Source organism: Electrophorus electricus, chromosome 8 (genome assembly GCF_013358815.1).
Source record: "Electrophorus electricus isolate fEleEle1 chromosome 8, fEleEle1.pri, whole genome shotgun sequence".
In the NCBI taxonomy this organism is placed as follows: Eukaryota; Metazoa; Chordata; class Actinopteri; order Gymnotiformes; family Gymnotidae; genus Electrophorus; species Electrophorus electricus.
This window is the reverse complement of record NC_049542.1, coordinates 4,610,168-4,629,637: the sequence shown is the minus strand read 5'-3', so window position 1 is coordinate 4,629,637 and position 19,470 is coordinate 4,610,168. Positions and strand designations below refer to the sequence as shown.

At 42.9% G+C, this 19,470-nt stretch overlaps 1 protein-coding gene across 1 annotated transcript; it reads right to left on the bottom strand.

The window, feature by feature from the left end:
- Positions 1–2,021: 2,021 nt before the first annotated feature.
- On the bottom strand, positions 2,022–8,424 carry LOC118241879. The gene is made up of 2 exons (XM_035529308.1): positions 8,238–8,424; positions 2,022–2,668 (listed from the first exon to the last, which is right to left on the bottom strand). The coding sequence occupies exons 1-2, from the start codon at positions 8,412–8,414 to the stop codon at positions 2,111–2,113; spliced, it is 735 nt and encodes a 244-aa protein (XP_035385201.1). The 5' UTR covers positions 8,415–8,424; the 3' UTR covers positions 2,022–2,110.
- Between the last annotated feature and the right edge of the window lie 11,046 nt (positions 8,425–19,470).

The following is a 19,470-nucleotide window of genomic DNA, read 5'->3' as shown; positions in this document are numbered from 1 at the left end:
ATTAACACACAACGATGATTTTTCTAATGCAAAGATGGTACAGATAAGTGTGAAAAAGTAATGGAGGGCTAAGACTGGAGAGACAACATTTCACTGAGACATAAGACAATAAGAAATGGCGTCCTTGGAGGGTGACACTCTACTTTGGTCGGGGGGGATCAAGAAGGGTAAAATAAGATCCCAAATGTAAGGTCTGCAGTTGTTCTCGAGGCAACCCCTTTGTTGTAAACCATACTGGTGTCAATAAATACATCTTCTGTTTTTCTCTACCATCCTGAACGTTGCCTGTTTGAATGCTTTGATGTTTTGCATGACTCATCAGCTCTGTAAATATCTGAGCATCAAAGTTTCACATCTGCTATTACCCTCGGTCGTCAGGCATAGTGGAATGAACACACTACATGATCAAAAAACTGCTAGCTGCAGTTCTATGTGAAATGCATATGACTCCTAGTGCAACCACAAAAGTGGCCCCTTTCGAAGTTTTGATGGGAAGACCATTTGAGCCAACCAGGCCCCCTGCTAGCTGTTTGGCACACTCTGATTAGGTTGTACCCTCATTAAGAGCCACCAACTCTGCCCCATAAACCAACTGCCAACCGACACTGAGGAAAACATGGAGGAGCAATGCAATGCACCATGTGCCTCGGTGTGGTTTTGTCTGCATGCACAACTCCCACAACCCACCAATCCCACAACCCACCAATCACAATTTCAATATGTAACCTGTGACTGTCAGGTTGATCAGGGGTGAGGCACCCTGACAGATGTAACATACGTATGTCACAACAAGACTTTTCTAAGAGGGGCCTTTGTGAAGCTGTTATGTAGGGTGATGCCACCTGAAGGAGATCCGGCTAACAAACCCTGATTAGCTCCCGGCTTGTGGCCTCCCTCTGGTAGCTGTGAACTGGCGAGCCACCTGTTACTTAACCAACATCACATCAATTAACAACACTGGAGGACGCCACAACTGTACAATGAACAGGTTGGTATTTCCATGACCTTTCAATGCTAGGCTGCACACCATTGTCAGGATCTTCAAATATCCTCTGACAAATGGTTCCATTTAAAAACAGTATAATAGCTATTTTTAAATCATTTATCTTTGCTCTGTTGCCAAGCAGAGATTCTATAGACATTTTAGTTACTTTATAATGTTGTCAAGCAGGTTTTCTATGTTTGTTGTCTGCCAAAACTACATTTTTCCTCTTTTTTGTCACTCATGCTGTCTATATATTCTAAGCTCTGTGTGACAATAAGCTGGAGCACTTCTGAGTGCTTGCTGACTCAGTGTCCTGTGTGCAACTCAGGACTTCTCTCCAGGCACCTGAGGTTCACAAAGATGAAACCGGACTCCTCACTGAGGGTTGACCATCCAAATGCTTAACACACTGCATTGCGGGTAATAAGAATGCTCTGTATTTAAAATGCTCCTTAACATCTGTTCAACACTTTTTAAAAGTCTCAGGAAGCCAATTCTTTAGCTGTTCTAATTTCATGTGCTATTTTCATTAATAAGAAGAAAAGATGCCTTTGAACCGATAGTGAAATGAAATGACAAAACAGGGTGGTAAAAATATTTGGTGTGCGTGTTGGGGTTAGAAGTTTGTCAAAATTTCATTTGAATACACTTCCTTTTGTTATGGAATTTTGAACAAACAGCAAGTCAGACGTGATTAAGAGAGTAATTTAATAAGAAAAAGAATAAAATAAATGTTTGGCTCTCCTCAGGTAGGGAGCCCCGAGTATACAAAACCGTGGCTAGTTATACTACTCCTGTGCTGTCTTTAACCAATCATCTTTTCTTAAGCAGCTCTTCTTTCCTTTGTTGCTGTGGCTATAAGCCAATCAGCTCTCGGCTTGGTTTTTTCCACAAACCAACCCAAACTGACTCCAAACAGTGTGGGTTGTGTGTCAAGTTGACCTTGATGTTAACAGTTCCTGATACATGTTCAACTTAATCAGCAACAGGCGGATACAAATGTGCAAACAGCATTATTAATTTACGAGCAAAAGGATCAGTGTGATTTTATATGAATCACATAATACATAGTTTCGTATCATTTTCCATCACATTTCCCCCCTTTGATTCTTATACAATCATTTGTTAATTATCAGAGAATACAGTGTGCAGGTACAGGGTGTTATCCTCATCCAGGTCCTCTTTAGTGACCTGAATAAGTTGGTATCTGGTATCCATATTCATGCGAATAGTACTAAGCATACATTGACATAACAAGGGTCCACAACATATAATCAAGGCAAGTAGTAAAATGGATGGGAGAATCATAATTACAATACTTTTCCACATTGAGAATAGAGATCCCCGTTTCCAGTCCCAAGGTCTCACTCCGGCTTCTTCAGCACGAAGTTGGTCAGCAATCTTACTCATGTGGTCCAAGGCCATGGAGATATTACCTCCAGGTGCATCACTGGGCGGTATGTACGTGCAACAATGGTCGCCTATCATCGAGCACACTCCCCCTTCCTTAGCGAGGAGCATGTCCAAGGCCATGCGGTTTTGTGTCGTCAGTAGTACTTGGAATGGTCCTCTCCACCTGGGTTGGCTCCACCGCTTCCTCCTGAAGTCCTTAATCAGCACCCAATCGCCTGGCTGATGTGTATGGAGGGGATTGTCCGTCACCTCAGGAAGGACTGCCTTCAGCTGCTTAGACACATGGAAAAGAGATTTGTGCAGAGACACACAATACTGCAAAAGCGATTCATTGATCAGTTTAGTATCCCAGTCGGGCGGACCTATCCCCGTGTTGGGAGGCCGTCCAAACACTCTCAAAAGCTGATAAGCCTGTTCGTGCCTGCGACCTGGTTTGACATTGCCACAGGACGAGGGGAAGGCATTTTACCCAATTCATGCCTGTTTCCTGCATTAATTTAGCTAGACCCCCTTTAATGGTACCATTTGCCCGTTCTACTGCCCCTGCACTAGCAGGGTGATAACTGCAGTGTTTTCTCATATCCACCCCTAGGTATTTAGTCAGAGCCTTTAGCCCTTCATGTACGAAGGGTGTCCCATTGTCACTGGACACTCGTTGTGGCAACCCCCATCTGGGAATTATTTCTCTCAGTAGCGCTTTTGCTACTGCATCACTATCTTGTTTCCCTGTTGGGAAGGCCTCCACCCACTTACTAAACACACATATACACACATGTATGTACCTCTTCCCTTTGGCTGGTGTTAGTTCTACAAAATCTATTTGCCAATGTTGAAATGGCTCACTGGGCGGCGGGTGTCCGGCGGGTGCGTGTTTGGTATGATTGTCTCCGTGTGGTGTGTTTTGTGCACATACCAAGCATCGGGAACAAAATTTTTTGGGTATGTGTGTTTATTCCCGGTGCATACCAATGTCTCGTTATACTCTCCACTATCCCCCCCCTTTGCTCATGTGACTTCTTCCATGAGCAATCTCAATTGGTCCTTTCATATAAGAAGTGGGGAGACATGGTTTGTTCAAATGATTTATTGGGATCTGGAATGCCTAAAGCAGGCATGACCTGTAATAACTGCTTCAGTGCTGTAAAGGCCGCTTCAGCTTCTGGCGCCCATTCTAACTGAGAGGAATTCGATCCCTTGGTCCGTATTATATTTCTGAGTGGCCCCTCATGCTCTGCATAAGATGGTATGAATGTTCTACAATAGGAACACATGCCTAAGAAGGACAGCAGTTGTTTTTTCGTCGTGGGTCTTGGTATAGTCAAGATGGCATTCACTCGGTCTTTAGTCAGCATGCGCGTTTGTTCAGTGATGTCATGTCCTAAAAAATGCACTTGCTGCTTACAAAACTGTAATTTGGATTTGGATGCCTTATGGCCTTTCCCTGCTAAATGATGTAGCAGTGCCACCGTGGCTTGTTTACACGCTTCTCGTGTTTTCCCACAAATCAAAAGATCATCAACGTATTGCAGCAAGGCTGTTCCTTCGAGGAGCTCTAAAGCTTCTAGGCTTCAGTGTAAGGCGGCATTGTAAATGGTTGGTGATTCACAATACCCCTGACACAGTCTTGTAAATATGTATGGCTTTCCTTCAAAAGTGAAAGCAAACCAAAATTGACTATCCTTGTGCACAGGTACACTAAAGAAAGCATTGGCCAAGTCAACTACACTGAACCACTTGCTATCTGGTGGGATCTGAGAGAGAATGGTGTGCGGGTTTGGAACTTCTGGGGCTCTAGGGTGTACTGCCGCGTTGACAGCCTGCAAATCCTGCACAAATCTCCATTCATCTCTCCCTGGCTTCTTAACTGGGAAAATTGGAGTACGTACTGGTGAATCTGGGCATGGTATGATAACTCCTGCTTGTTTTAATGATTGGAACACAGGCCTGATGCCCTCCACTGCCTCTGGTTTTAGAGGGTATTGGTGCTGGCGTGGTCTGTAATCAGATTTTGGGGTGATGTGGACAGGCTCACATCCTTTTATTAAGCCCACATCATTTTTTCCCTGTGCCCATAATCCTGCAGGAACTGTTTTCAATTCCTCCTCCTCTTCCTCTGAGAGGGTAACAGAGGCTGCCATAATTACTATATTAGGACTTACAAGCTCAACCCCCCTTTTACAATTTAGCCTATACGGGGTTGGCATTGTCCACACATCTATGCTTGGGCTGTACATGACTTTACACTGGGGTTCTTTTATCCAATCAGTTGTGCTCAACACGCGTTTTGTCCACAACCCTACTCTCTGCCAGTCTGGGTCAACATGTGCGCTAGCCAGCGACACATGAGGTGCTGCATGTGAGATTGAATATAAAGATTTCTGTTTATCTGAGAGCTGCACCACTCCCGCAGCCCACTCGCAGTCCCACGCTATGGCTGTGATAATCAGACCGTCACTGCCCCCTAAGTCAAATTTTTGTTCAAAATCAACGTCACATCCCTCATGGACCTTCATTGTACAGTGAATAGAATCACTTTGTTTAACTGTCAGCTCACCAGGTAGCGTGTTAGTAACTTCAGTCATAAAATGTGTTAGTACTTCCCCAGCAGTGCACTGCAATTCATACACGTACAAAGGGGCTCCTGCCTCTAGCTGGACTCCCTGTGTAGGTGTTTCCCACATAACAAATAACCCCTCTGGGTTGCTGCTAATTGTGCACCCACGTTTACACATTAAATCTCTAGCTAACAAATTAATTGGACAGGTTTCTGACACCAAAAAGCTGTGTTTGAATTGGCTGTTTCCTAAACTACATTGGAGAGGCTCGGACATCCTTTCATCAATGGGATGACCTCCCACTCCAATTGCTGTTATCCCATATCCTGGTCTCATTCTATATTCTATTAATCCTTCTTTTAACACTGAGTGGGTGGCACCACTGTCAACCAAAAACCTAACATTTTTTCCCTCTACTTTCACAGTTACCTCGGGGAGGCCTCTTGGCCCTTTACTAATCTGCTGTAATAGTTGGTAATTTAAATTTGTCACTTCCCTTTTGCCGTCTTCTCTCAGTGGTCCGTCGCCGTCCTGCCTCTCCACCGCCCGTCAGTCTAGCTTGACTTCCTTAATTGTAGGATCAAAATTACCGAAATCTTCTTCGTTCTCCCCCTCAGGACATTCTTTTGCAAAGTGTCCAAACTTCCCACAATTGTAGCACTCTTTCCCTTCAAGTCCCTTTCCTCAGCCTCTTCCTCTCCCTCGTCCGCGTCCACGACCTCTTCCTCTGTCCCCTACTGTCTGGAGCATGGTCAGCATCGCCTGATGAGTGGTGTCGGCGCGCTGGCGCTCCCGTTTAGCGTCCTTCTTACCCAGGATGGTTTCATGATGCTTGGCGTGTTCTTCAATAGTCGACAAAGGGGCTCTACTGTAGCCGATGCAGTTTTTTCTGATAAGGTCGCTAATGTCCTTTCTCATGTTCATAAGGAAGCTGTTTCTCAGATGAGCTTCCCATGCCCCCACTTCTCCGGGGCCCACTGCACGTTGTGCTGGCGCGTCAATTCCACAATGGTCAGTGTGGACGCGTGTCAAGCGGACGAGGAAATCTGCGACGGGCTCATCGTCTCTTTGCTTGCATGCTGCTATCACATCAGTGTTAACAGTTGTTGGGTATGCTGCTTCCACTCTTTCGATGAGTCCTCTTATCTCTCTGTATGCGCTGTTTAGGTCAGGTTGGCCTTGGGGCGGTGCATTCCACTCAGGCAGATGGAGACAGATATCTCCATTCACCCAGTTTCTGTCAATGCGGTTATACTGCAGTCCGAGTCGAATCATCAGCAACCGTCTCAATTCAGCCTGAGTTGGTCTGCAGGACTGCACGAATGCCATCAGTTCTTGTCTGAAGCGTCGTCCGCCGGTGTCACCTGGCTTGCTCTGTCCGTCGGCCGCTTTCATGATGTCGTCTGCAGTCCAGTGACGGTGGACCATAATCACTCCCTCAGGTCCAGATACCTCCACCATCGGGAACTGCGGGGCATAGCCTCTGTCAGGCCCTGCGGATGGCTTTATAGTGGCGTGACTTCGAGTGTGATGAGCCACTGGTGAGGTTATTGCCTCCAGTTGCCGTCTTGGTTCATCATATGGAGACGGCTTTGATGTTAGCGATGAAGTCCCTGGTTCGGGATAAGGAGGTGGGTTTCCTGATGCTTGTGGTTGTTGAATCAGCTGGGGGCTCTCGGCGGGGCGGCATCGAGGTCAGGATCAGCTAAGGAAACACACTGAGACACTTCATTATTACCTTTTCTATGCCCTACCTGCTGCTTCCCTCCACCCTTTTTTTTTTTTTTTTTTTGTGGGTAAGGGCGATAAACAAATAAAATAAACAAACAAATAAACCCAAATATGATAGAAACAAACAAATAAACTCTTTTCTCTTTCTCCCTTTTTTTTATGAGGGTAAAGGGGGTACTAATATTTTTATTTAAAATTTTTCCTTCTGTTAATCACGTCTCCGACGTTGCTTTAATTTAGTTCTGCTCCAGCAATCCGTGCTGGTTCATTGAGTCCACTCCGTTCCCTGCGGGGTGTTCTGTCGGCCCGGGCCTATTTCTTACACTAGTACGTCTACTCAGTGTGCCTATTCTCTTAGGCTGGCGGAGTCCCAGACTCCGGAGTCCTCTTGACCCTATTTTTAAGCCCTAGTATCTCATATACTATGCTACATTACAGACCCACCCCAGGGTAGACTCAGGCGGATCACTACGTCACTTTCTTCTAGGATTGAATTACTGAACTTCACCACTTACTTTCTGTTAGTTGGATCAGGCGGAGTACACCACCGGAGTCTAGCAGGACGTCACTCCCTGGTTAGGTACTTTCCCGTATTCTTGTGGGTTTCCCTCTTTCTCCAGCTCAGTTTTCTCTCTGAGGAGCGTCCTCGAAGTTCAGTCACCGCTGCTCCGCGTGGTGCCTCTCGCTGATCCTGCCGACTACGCCAATTTCTGTTGTGGAATTTTGAACAAACAGCAAGTCAGACGTGATTAAGAGAGTAATTTAATAAGAAAAAGAATAAAATAAATGTTTGGCTCTCCTCAGGTAGGGAGCCCCGAGTATACAAAACCGTGGCTAGTTATACTACTCCTGTGCTGTCTTTAACCAATCATCTTTTCTTAAGCAGCTCTTCTTTCCTTTGTTGCTGTGGCTATAAGCCAATCAGCTCTCGGCTTGGTTTTTTCCACAAACCAACCCAAACTGACTCCAAACAGTGTGGGTTGTGTGTCAAGTTGACCTTGATGTTAACAGTTCCTGATACATGTTCAACTTAATCAGCAACAGGCGGATACAAATGTGCAAACAGCATTATTAATTTACGAGCAAAAGGATCAGCGTGATTTTATATGAATCACATAATACATAGTTTCGTATCATTTTCCATCACACTTTCCACTGTAAGTGTAGAACATTCAGTAGACTATGTTTCTAAAGAGTGTGTATGTTACTGTAGGTTACTATGGAGGTCAAGGCCTGTTTGATACTCAAAAAGGATGGCAGAGGTCCTCATCCTGGGAAATTTGAACTGTTTCCATCAGGTGATTTTCACAGACTGCACATTAACTGGAGGAACCAAAAGGGTCATGTGGGAGGGTCTGTTCTACTGACCTGCTCCTGGACTGAACGTCACATACCACACACTCTTAAATGGATCTTCAGAGAGGAAGAAATCTACCTCACTGACCAGACTCAGGGTTACACAGGCAGAGTTCAGCATCTTAAAGATACTCCAGGAAATATCTCTCTACTCATATCACCCCCGACTGTGGAGGTTGGGGGAGTGTCCACCATACCTGTGTAAACACTGCAGTCCACTTCCTCCCACTGACTGGACTCTGGCTATCAGGTGTTTCCCTCTGACTCATGTTGCCTTTATCACTCCAGGACGGCACTGCCATCCTGTGGGAGAAACTGACTTGGAGAACTGAGATGGATGATGCTTCTCCACAAACTCTACTACACTGTACCATCTCAACATGTCTAATTCCTACTTCTTTGTGTTATATTCTGTGCAGATGACTTTTTGACTGGGGCAAATGTATAGAGAATAACATTTAAAAAAAAAGTTCCATCATTCATTCAGTGTTTTTGTTTCAGTCTTTCCAAGAGATGACATGGAGGTTTAATCATGAAGTTTGCACCTTGAGATGTAGATATCAGTAAAAGGACTGAATAAGGATGGCCTTTAGTAAAACATGTTCAGAGTTGTTGACCAATTGCTGTGGCAATACTTATGGGAGGTGAAAGACATGCATGCTGGGAATTTTCACATTTGTAAACTCATTGCTTTGAAAACAGAGACAAAAGAAAAAAAAAATTAAGACTGCTTAAGAAAACTTTAAACTGGAGTGAATGTGACAGAAACCATACTGCCTGAGACAGTTAGTGATTGATTGATTATAACACAAAGTTCATAGCTGGATCACAACAAAACCTAAAGCCCACAAAACCAAAAAAGAAGCATGGACGTGTGTGTGTGTGTGTGTGTGTGTGTGTGTGTGTGTGTGTGTGTGTGTGTGTGGAATGCAAGCATGCATGACTGTGTTAGAATAGGCATGAATGTGTGTATGTGTTTGTGTGCATCAGCATTGGAGGAGCCTATGTGAGGAGGAAGCATATGTGAGGAAGAAGAGATGCATGCTGGGAATTTTCACATCTGTCACCTGGTAGCTATATACGCATATATGCGTATACAAGAGCATGCATGTATTTGTGAGTGTGGGTGTGTGTGGGTGGGGTAGTAGTTGTGTATCACTTTGTATATTTAGGGTGTGTGTAAAATTATGTTTTTTCTCCAGGTCCTTCAATGTGGGTCTGGCCATCCTGAAGCATCCGTGTGTCTGTGTGTGTGTGCGTGTGTGTGTGTGTGTGTGTGTGTATATGAATGAGCATGGGTGTGGGTGCATGTTTCTCGTGTGTGTGTGCCAATTCCCCCCAGCTAGACACATCACAGATAGTGATGTCCAACAGACAGTGGCATCCAACTGCTGTCAGTGAACTGCACTCTACACACATTCTGCTGTCAAACTGCACCACACACACCTTCATGATGTTCTTGGTTATCATTGGGTATAAACAGAAACCACAACTCTCTGTCCTGCTTTGGCTCTTTACTCATGAAACAGCAATAGACTCTCACAGTGGAAGTGATGCGTACAGACAACGGTTGGCATTTGACCTTAAAAGACATGATTAATAACAGAAAAAATATGCTGCTATTTAAAGGTCAAATATCAAAAAAATCCTTCAACAGAGATATACACATAAAATGCAGAAAAATGATTCCTTGGGAAAAATACATAAACGTAATAATAAAACACAATTAATTTTTTTGATCAGCAGAGAGCAGCAGCACCCAGCCATCAGAAATCACAACACCTAAAAAACATTCTGATTGGTGTTAAACTTATTTATTATGACGGTACAGTGCGGCCACAGCTGTCAGAAATGGTGATATGTGTGCTGCAGGTTCTACAGTGATAGAATTCAGTGGTCACAGATTTTGGTGTAGCACCATCATTTAAACATCTGATGGCTCAGAGCAATGTCTGTTTCTGCATATATTCCTAAATTCACCTTAAAGGTAATAACATGTTTGATATCATAGTGTTCAGAACAATCTCAGCTATCTTCCTAATGAGGTAGAATCTGACATAGATCACTGTATAAAGTAATATTATGGAATATGGACATTTTTCATCTCATGTGAAAAAAATCCCTTTACTAATTGGGAACTGTTTTGGTGTTTGAAATAGGTTTACCAAATTCTGTGGTTCACAGTAGTGCAATACATGAATAAAGTAATATTGAAATATATAATAAATGTCTAAAATGAAATTTTGTACATATATTGAGTAAAAGCATGGTCTGTTAGCAACATTAACAGCTTTTGTTCTAAATTAAAGGACCAAAATGTGCTCCTTTAGTTTAGACTCCAAACATGTCTCGTCCACCCGGGTTAAGGGAAAATAAAGTAAATTTGATTCTTTGCCGACCTGTCCCGTTAAGTGGCACTGAAATCTGCGCTGTGGTTTGGTCCGGTAGAGAGGAACCGGTGCTAATTACCTGCTAACTGCTAATTAGATACTAACATAAAGTAGGACTTGTAGGGACATTACTAAGACTGACAAAATATGAAACTAGAGTGCATGTGGGGTTTTTGTTTGTTTGTTTGTTTGTTTGTTTGTTTGGGCTACAGCAGGGTACATCAGGAGGTGGAGGGAGGAGCCATGGCAGATGAGGCGGGTGTAGGCTCAGTAACATCATGACATCAGGGATAGGTGAACCTCAGCAGAAAGAGAGACTAAATTATTAGGCATGTCCACGTACAAGGGTGTGTAAATTAGGGAACTATAATATGCATACCATCCTGTGTCGAACAGAAGAGGATGAGCCTGGATTCTTGATCTCTTAAAGCTAATTTATGTAATGTTGCCTTGTGATAACACCTGCTGAGAAACACATTATACAAATACATTTCTATGGAATTGAATAATGCAAGGCTACAATATAATTTTTAAGAATGGAGTGCCTCATAAAAACACTGCTATTGAACTGATTAAGAATAGCGTGGTACTAGGGCTTTGGTTGAGGTTATCTGAGGTTATCTGGCCAACCCTCGATGGAGACATTGGGCATGTGGCAGGCAAAACTCACATCCTTTTTCCCTTGACGAAAAGCCAGTGAAAACATAGTCACTGTGTGAGTGTGTAAGTATGTGTGTGTAATGCAAAAACCCACTGGGAAAGCAGTACACAGTCAGGTTAGTCATGCTCTGCACATATGGCCTTATTAAATATGTTTATTTATTTAATTTAATGGGGGGGGGGGGTTCAGGAATGACCTCTCAACACTGGCCTGGTAGCAGAGGCCTCAGACTCTGTCAAATTTCAAAGTTTCTTTGTCACGTACATAGTCATACATGCTATAACTGGCAGTGAAATGCTTTATGTAACTGCTCTGTCCGTGGCTGAGGAGAGATACAGGGTAATGGAGAGTGGTTTAATGAATAAATAAATATGTTATGATGAATGAAGACAGGATGTATACTATGCATATATACAATGTACAATTTCCAGTTTTTACAATTTAAAATTCACAGATTTGTTTTTTTTTGTTTTGTTTTATGATGTTTGTGGACATCATACACAGAGTAGTCCCTTCAGTTCCATCAGTTGGCCTGATTCAGGGCCCAAATGGCCTGCGGGAAGAAGCTCCTCTTCAGTCTCTCCGTGTTGGTCTTCAGGGAGCGAAAGCGCTTCCCTGACCTCAACAAAGAGAAGAGCCTATTGTTGGGATAGGTGGCCTATTGTTGGGACAGTCCTTCACAATCCTCCTGGCCTTGGTCTGGCAACACTTGTAGTAGGTGGTCTGCAGGTCAAGAAGTTCCATATGAAGTTCCGCTCTGCTCAACGCACCATGCTCTGGAGTGCTTGTCTCTCCTGCTTGGTGCAGTTCCCAAACCAGACTGTGATGTTTCCTGTAAAGATGCTCTCAATAGTGCATGTGTAGAAGGTTCGCAGCACCTTAGAGGGCGGTCTGAAGTCGCTTAGGTGTTTGAGGCGGTAAAGACGCTGACGAGCCTTCTTTGCCAGGGAGTTGGTGTGGCGGGACCAGGACTGTCTACTCTCTCCACCGTGATTCCATTAATCCTAACAGGCTGGTAGTGCCATTCCTGCTTCTTGCTGCAGCTCCTTTGTCTTGCTGACGTTTAGGAGGAGATTATTTTCCTGGCACCAGTTCTCCAGGTAGGCCCTCTCGTTGTTGTGCGAGATCAGAACCATGACGACGGTATCGCCAGCAAACTTGGCAATGATGGTAGAGCTGGAAGTGGCCACGCAGTCTTATGTGTAGAGTGAGTAGAGCAGGGGGCTTAGGACACAACCCTGGGGAGCTCCAGTGCTGAGGGTGAGGGTGGATGAGACACAGTTGCCCACCCGTACTGATTGTGATCTGTCTGTTAGGAAGTTGGAGACGTGTATGTTGGTATCGTGTGACAACAAGATGATGTAATGTACTTTACTGTCCATTGTAGATTGCTCTTGGAGATAAAACACAACACGCTAGTATCAGATTAACACACACACACAAGCACTTGAAATGTATACAACTGAAAATTTGTAATTCATTGTTTAGAGTTTAGATTCTGCATGAATTCATTGTGCTTATTTGCTCCTATGAACATGAATATTCAGCCTGGTGACAATCTGCATGCAGGAACAAGTCAGAATACCACAGACCAAAGGAGGGAGGGAGGACAAATATGAACAACTAAAAGTAGAAAGAGAGAAGTGTGTGTGAGCTGAAGTATTTGTCATGGTTTCAGTTCTCACATGCTCAAACACTCACACCCCACAGTCCTAAAAACAGTGTGTTTAGGTATGTTGGGCTTTGTTGAGGAGCAGTCAGATAGTTCTTCATGTGGTCAGTAATGTCTCACTCCTGCTGCAGGGAGATCACACGTACAGTAAGACAGTCACAGATCAGCACTAAAGAGGATAGAGGAGGACAGCACACAACACACACACGTACAACAGACGAGTGTGTGGGGGGGTCCTCAAGGCAAATATACACATGCACTGCAGACCTGTGTGTGTGTGTGTGTGTGTGTGTGTGTGTAATGTTGCTGGCCCGAGTGCAGCAGGACGTACAGACTTCCTTGACGGTGCAATACATTTATTAACATTAAACACATACGACACAGGAGGCACTCACACATAACACAATAAACATGACTCTACACTTAACATTAAACAATGAACAGATATACATTAACACGTGACTACACAAACTAACGTTGCGGCTACAGAGCTCGGAATTAACACACACGTAGCGACAATAATCAACAGCGGTGCACATACTGACAGGTTTAAATAGACAGACAAACAACAGTAAACCCTGCGCAGGTGTGTGTAGTCCCGGAGGGCGTGGTTACAAAACACACGTGACTCGTGGGGGGCGGAGCGTTCCGTGACGGTGTGGACGTGTGACTGGGTGCACAACTCAGTAAACTCTTATGAGTTTACGTGTAATTAAAATGTCAAACCAAAACTTATTCAGTTTAACATACTGGCAGGTATTTTTTCCAAGTGCATTTTACACTTATAAAATCCTGTCAAAACCGCAATCCACTAGGTGGACCTATACTACACTTAAATTATATGGAAACACGAATTAAAAAAACAAACAAAAAAAAAAACGGTAGATAAGACTGATATAATTTCTAAAAAGTAAAAAGGCAAGCATTCCTTTTATAAGATTGATGTATATTTTACTGAGATAAAGACAGTCATACTTTTAACCAGCACATTATTGCAGGTAAGAAAAGGATTTTGTTATGCAGATGCTGAAAGCAACAGTACCAAGAGGCTGTACCAAATATATCTGTGTGTGTGTGTGAATGTGAGTGTGAGAGAGATGCGAATAAAAGTTCGTCAGAGTTTCATCTGAATACACTTCCTCTCCACTATAAGTGTAGCTGTGAAGTCATTCAGTAGACTGTATTGAAGAGTGTGTACGGTATGTATCAGCAGTCCTGCTGTAGCTGTGTGTAGTGTGTGTAACTCAGTAAGAATGCAGGTGTGTGTTTATCTGCTCCTTGTGCTCCACGCTGCTGATGGTGAGTGTTACCTTCTCTCTACAGGTGTAGACAAGTGAAGAAACACGTCACCGGGAAGCGACCTGGATGAGGTTTGAGGACATGTAGCTCGATATCTGACTTATTTACAAATCCTATTAGCTATCGTTGCTGTTGGCTTCCAGTGTTTGTTAGCAATGTTAGCAGCTTTTGTTCTAAACTAAAGGAGAAAAATATGGACTCCAAACATAGCTTGTCCACCTGGGTTAAGGGAGAATGAAGTCATTTTGTTGACTTTATTTGTTAAGTGGCACTGAAATCTGCGCTGTGGTTCGGTCCGGTAGAGAGGAACCGGTGCTAATTACTTGCTAATTAGTTACTTCACACCAGCATACGATAGGAATTGTAGGGACATTACTAAGACTGATGAAATTAAGAGTATTGTGACTCTTACAAGCATCATTTTTGCCCTATAACTCTACATTTACAAAAACAATTTGTTTTTTTATCATGGTGTGGTATGTGAAATGTGCTCACTTGTTTATTTCTGTTTGTGTTATTTATTCCTCGCTTGTTCATTCTGTGTATGATGCAGCTCTTGTCCACTACCCACTTCTGTATCCAGCTGCCTGTGACAGAGGTCACACCTCATTGTGGTTGATTGTATATGTGGTACAGTCCTTTCCATGTGGTGTGTGATGTATGTGTTTGGTGCTTCTGTGTGTTTGCCCAAGTGGGGAGTGTGGGTGGGTTTGGGGGAGAGACTAAAGAGAATTCTGATCTCATGAATTTTGACCTACCCATAATATCCCTTATTGAGCTAGCAGTCAAACAAGATGGTATTATTCTATTTTACTGTGGAGACCAAAGGAGGGGCAGAGCTCACTAGCTGCAGGTTAAAGAGTTGGACTGGTACTGAATAAATCCATTTCCATTAGGAGGTCTCAGCTATCAGGACTTCCCAGAGGGTTTCAGCCAGACAGCTGTCTCCCACTGTGAAGACAGTTTTTTACTTGTTTATTATGGTTTACTCCCGTGCTGCTCAGGGACACTGACTATAGTACTTGCTGACACTTCCTACAGTGTAGTGACTCCAATTAGGCTAGAGTCCTGCTCAGCTTTCCTGAAACACAACCCATGCTTAACTACATGGTCAACTAAAGTGGCCCAGATCTCATCCGTGATGGTTGCTCTTCCTCCCCCTCATCCTCTTCCTCATCCTCGCTCTCCAATACTGACCTCCATTGATATCCAACCAAGATATCGAGCCTGTGGCCTCTTTATAGTGCTCAGGTTCTGATTTCTAAGTGTCATTAGTAAAATTTGTCAAGTGTCTTCACCTATGAGGACTGGGTTTGATTAATTGATAAATGGATGCATCATTTGCATTTGAGGGTTTTCCATAAGAAACACACGTATTTCTGTTGAATCATGTGTCCAATATAGAGAATTGTGTTTAACGTATTGAAAAAAATGTTTTAGAAATACAAAATGAGTGTAAATCAGAGAAGGTGCTTTTGGTTTAGTATAACAGGTCAGGAGATGGGCTACGTGAGTTAGTGGTTTCAATTATTGTGTCTCATGCCCCCGTTTTTGTGTCTTGCAAAAAACCTGTAATATCACAAAAACAGTACAGTTTCCCAGCAAGCACCTCTTCCTCCTTTGAGCACTGTTTAACAATTTAATAATACATAACTCTCTCACACACACACACACACACACCCACAAACAAAAACATGCACAGCTGCTGCATGATGGCCAGATCCACATCTGAAGTACTTGGAGAAAGAGACAATTTTACCCACACAGTAAATGTACATTCAAAGTGATACTTGTAGATGCAAAAACACCCCCTCCCCCACCCTGCCCTGCTCTCTCTCACACACACACACTCACTCACTCACTCACTCACTCACTCTCACACACAGACACACACACACACTCTCTCTCCTTGTTGGGTGCTTGGGCTTCGAGTTCTCCTATGTTGTTCCTCTTATCTTAGATGCTTAGGAAAATTTACAAATAAAAAACAAATGAGAAAAAAACTAAAACCATAAAGACAGTACAATTTCCCAGCATGCACTTCTTCCTCCTCACATATGTATTACTAAACTTGGTGCACTTTAGCAATACATAAATAACACACACACACACACAGACATGCATATGCGCATTCTTCGTTTTGGGTTCGTGAGCTTAAAATTCTGCTGTGCTGTTCCTCTGAGTGGTGTGTGAACGACATGTTTACTTCTTTCACTCACGCATGAAGACGGTCAAAGTCATCAAATCCACATCAGTGACAGAGATTCAGCTCTAAACTTCATGGTTTAATCAGTCACTCACTAACTGACTCTGGCAGCATAAATTCACTCCAGTGACTGTTTTCTTATTTAGTCCCAAGTTATTCTGATGTCACCATAGTCATAGCTACCAGTTTACAGATGTGAGAATTCCCAGCATGCACCGCTTCCCCCTCACATATGTATTGCTAATCTGGGTGCACTGGGTGCTATGTGTGAAATGTGCTCACTTGTTTATTTCTGTTTGTGTTATTTATTCCTCATTTGTTCATCAATTGGTCAGGAGGCTTGGACAGCCCATGCTGCTGCGTGCGCACACAGACATACACACACACACACACACACACACACACACACACTGTTTCTGTTAGTGGTATTTTTTCCTCACTTGTTCATTCTGTATATGATGCAGCTCTTGTCCACTACCCACTTCTGTATCCAGCTGCCTGTGACAGAGGTCACACCTCATTGTGGTTGACTGTATATGTGGTACAGTCCTTTACGTGTGGTGTATGATGTGTGTGTTTGGTGCTTCTGTGTGTTTCACTAAGTGGGGAGTGGGGGTGGGTTTCAGGGAGAGGCTACAGTGAGTTCTGATCTCATGAATTCTGACAAGCTCATCATATCCAAGACGATACTACTCTGTGTTACCATGGAGACCTGAGGAGGGGCAGAACTCACTACCTACAGGATAAAGAGTTGGACTAGTGATGAATAAATACATTTGGCAAGACAAGTGAGGTATCCAGGTCCAGCTCTACGGTGGGTGTGAAGACCCATTGTGCAGAAAATGCAAAAATTAAAAAAAAAAGCAAATTCATTAGAATGGAAATGCGTGTGCTACAGTTCCGAAATGAAGTGCAACTTCAGAAATGCTGCAAACTCCGTCACAACACAATGGAACTGTTTTCTGAAGTTTCATCACATTATTCAAAATGATGTGTGCTATATTTTGGAAAAGTGTTTTCTGAATTTGTGTAGCGTTCATGAATTTGGATCAAGTTTGTAATCTGTAGTATGTGTGTTTACCTTCTGTGTTCTTGAAAAGAAACAGTAAATCAAACATAATGTGGAATACAAGTGTCACAACAAGACTGAAGGGGAAGTAGGTGAGACACTGATTCAGAGATGGAACTGCACCTTAACAACCACAGCACCAGAAAAGATACCAAATACAAACAGTGCAGACTGACTCTGCTTATTGGTTTTGCCAAAGTCATATCTGGGCCCCTACCATGAAAAATTGAATGTCACTCACTTTATTGAAATAAATAGTTTTTAAGTAATATGTAATTATTGTTACATTTTCAAAACACATTGTTTACTCTCCCATTCCTTACAGTCCATATATGGAATATAATCTGTAAAAATAGCCTGTTTTGAAATCACTGTTTCTCTGATGTCATGAGAACCAGCTCATTTACTTATCTCTGCCTCTTTGGCCTACAGCAGTTTAACCCCTAACACCTACATTGCAGTTCTCAGACATATTTCAGCTCTTAGTGCTTTTTAAATTAAGCACAATACAGGGCAGCCAATCAGAACAGAGCTCATTTATCTTACATCTTAAAGGAACAGCTACAGAAACTGCCTGTTTAATTCCAAGGGATAAAGAGAGGTTGGAAAATAGTTGTGTAAAACTGAATTATGACTCTTTTTGGAAGATAACGCCACAAAAACATTGTAAGAGGACACCAAAGAAAATTATAAAATAAAGGAAAAATATAAGACACTGTTTCACTGTTATATTTAGTCTGTATGTGAGAGAGAAAGATGGGGAGGAATAATTTATTTTGCACTTGAACACACTTCCCATCTACTGTGGACATTAGTGGGTGGAGAATTTCAGTGGAGTTCTACTGAGAGAGTTGTAGAGTTCCAGGTCATAGTTGTGTGGTGATTCCCACAGGCAGACTGTAGTCTGGGCTGCAGTTTTTGGAGCGTTCAGTACACTGTAGTTTTGTAGAGTGTATAAGATGTGTAGCAGCGTTACTGCTGGAGCTGTGTGTAGTGTGTTGTGGAATGCAGCTGTTTTTTTATCTGCAGATGTGTCTTTACTTCCTTTTTGGTAATGATGTGCAGACGAAGTCCTGTGAAGCCTTTGTGTGTGTGTGCGGGATAGTGTGTGCGCGGGAGCATGCATGTATTTGTGAGTGTGGGAGCATGTGTGTGTATTTTGGGGTGGGTGGTGGTGTATCACTTTAGCAGATTTTTATCACTTTGAATGTACGTTTAGGGTGTGTATAATGATGTCTTTCTCCAGGTCCTTCAAATGTGGGTCTGGCCATATTGCAGCAGTCGTGTGTGTGCCCGCGTGTGTGTGCATGTGTGCCAATTTCCCCCCAGCTAGACACATTACAAATTCAGTAATGCTAAACTAATTATAATTGTAATATAAGTTCATTTTAACAAGAGTTACAAGTTTGTAGTAAGAATGATCTAAGGATTACTAATAACCGCCTGAGAAATAAATATATCTGAAGAAGATTCCAAGTTCCACTTCACCAGAAGGACTTTGATTGTAAGATATCCATCACATCCCAGTTTAGATATCACTGTGTGGTACAACAGGACAAAAGCAACAAACACATCTGGGTGATGCTGTTGAATGTGCATATTCATGTGTTTTAGCCCACAGACTCTACAACACCAACACACTGTCCTCGTCCACCACTAAGGTCACTGGGAAACTTTCCCACACAGGTGATTTGAAAGAAACAGCTCATAGTGTTAATGATTCAGTAAATGTCGCTAACGAGCTTAAGTTAAATCCAGCCTAGCGTGTTGATAGCTTTTTTTGGCGGCGAATTTGCGAGTGTGAAATATGATTCCACATTACATTCATCAGCCTTCACATTTAGACTACCACATACTCTCCATATGACTGCATACACAGAACTGTAATGTGTATGTGGTGATTTGGGATGAATACGTGTACCATTACACTCCTAATATTTATATTTTAGTATAACTATTTAGTTAATATGTCCACAGCAAAATATATTCACTTTGCAGAACCTTTTCAATGCTGCTCTACTGCCCTAAGCAACCACCTTCCATGACCAGCCTACATATGAACCCTTTCACACCAAACACTGGACCAGAGTCGCCTGTTTGGGATACAAGATGATTTTCACATTTGGTGTTTTT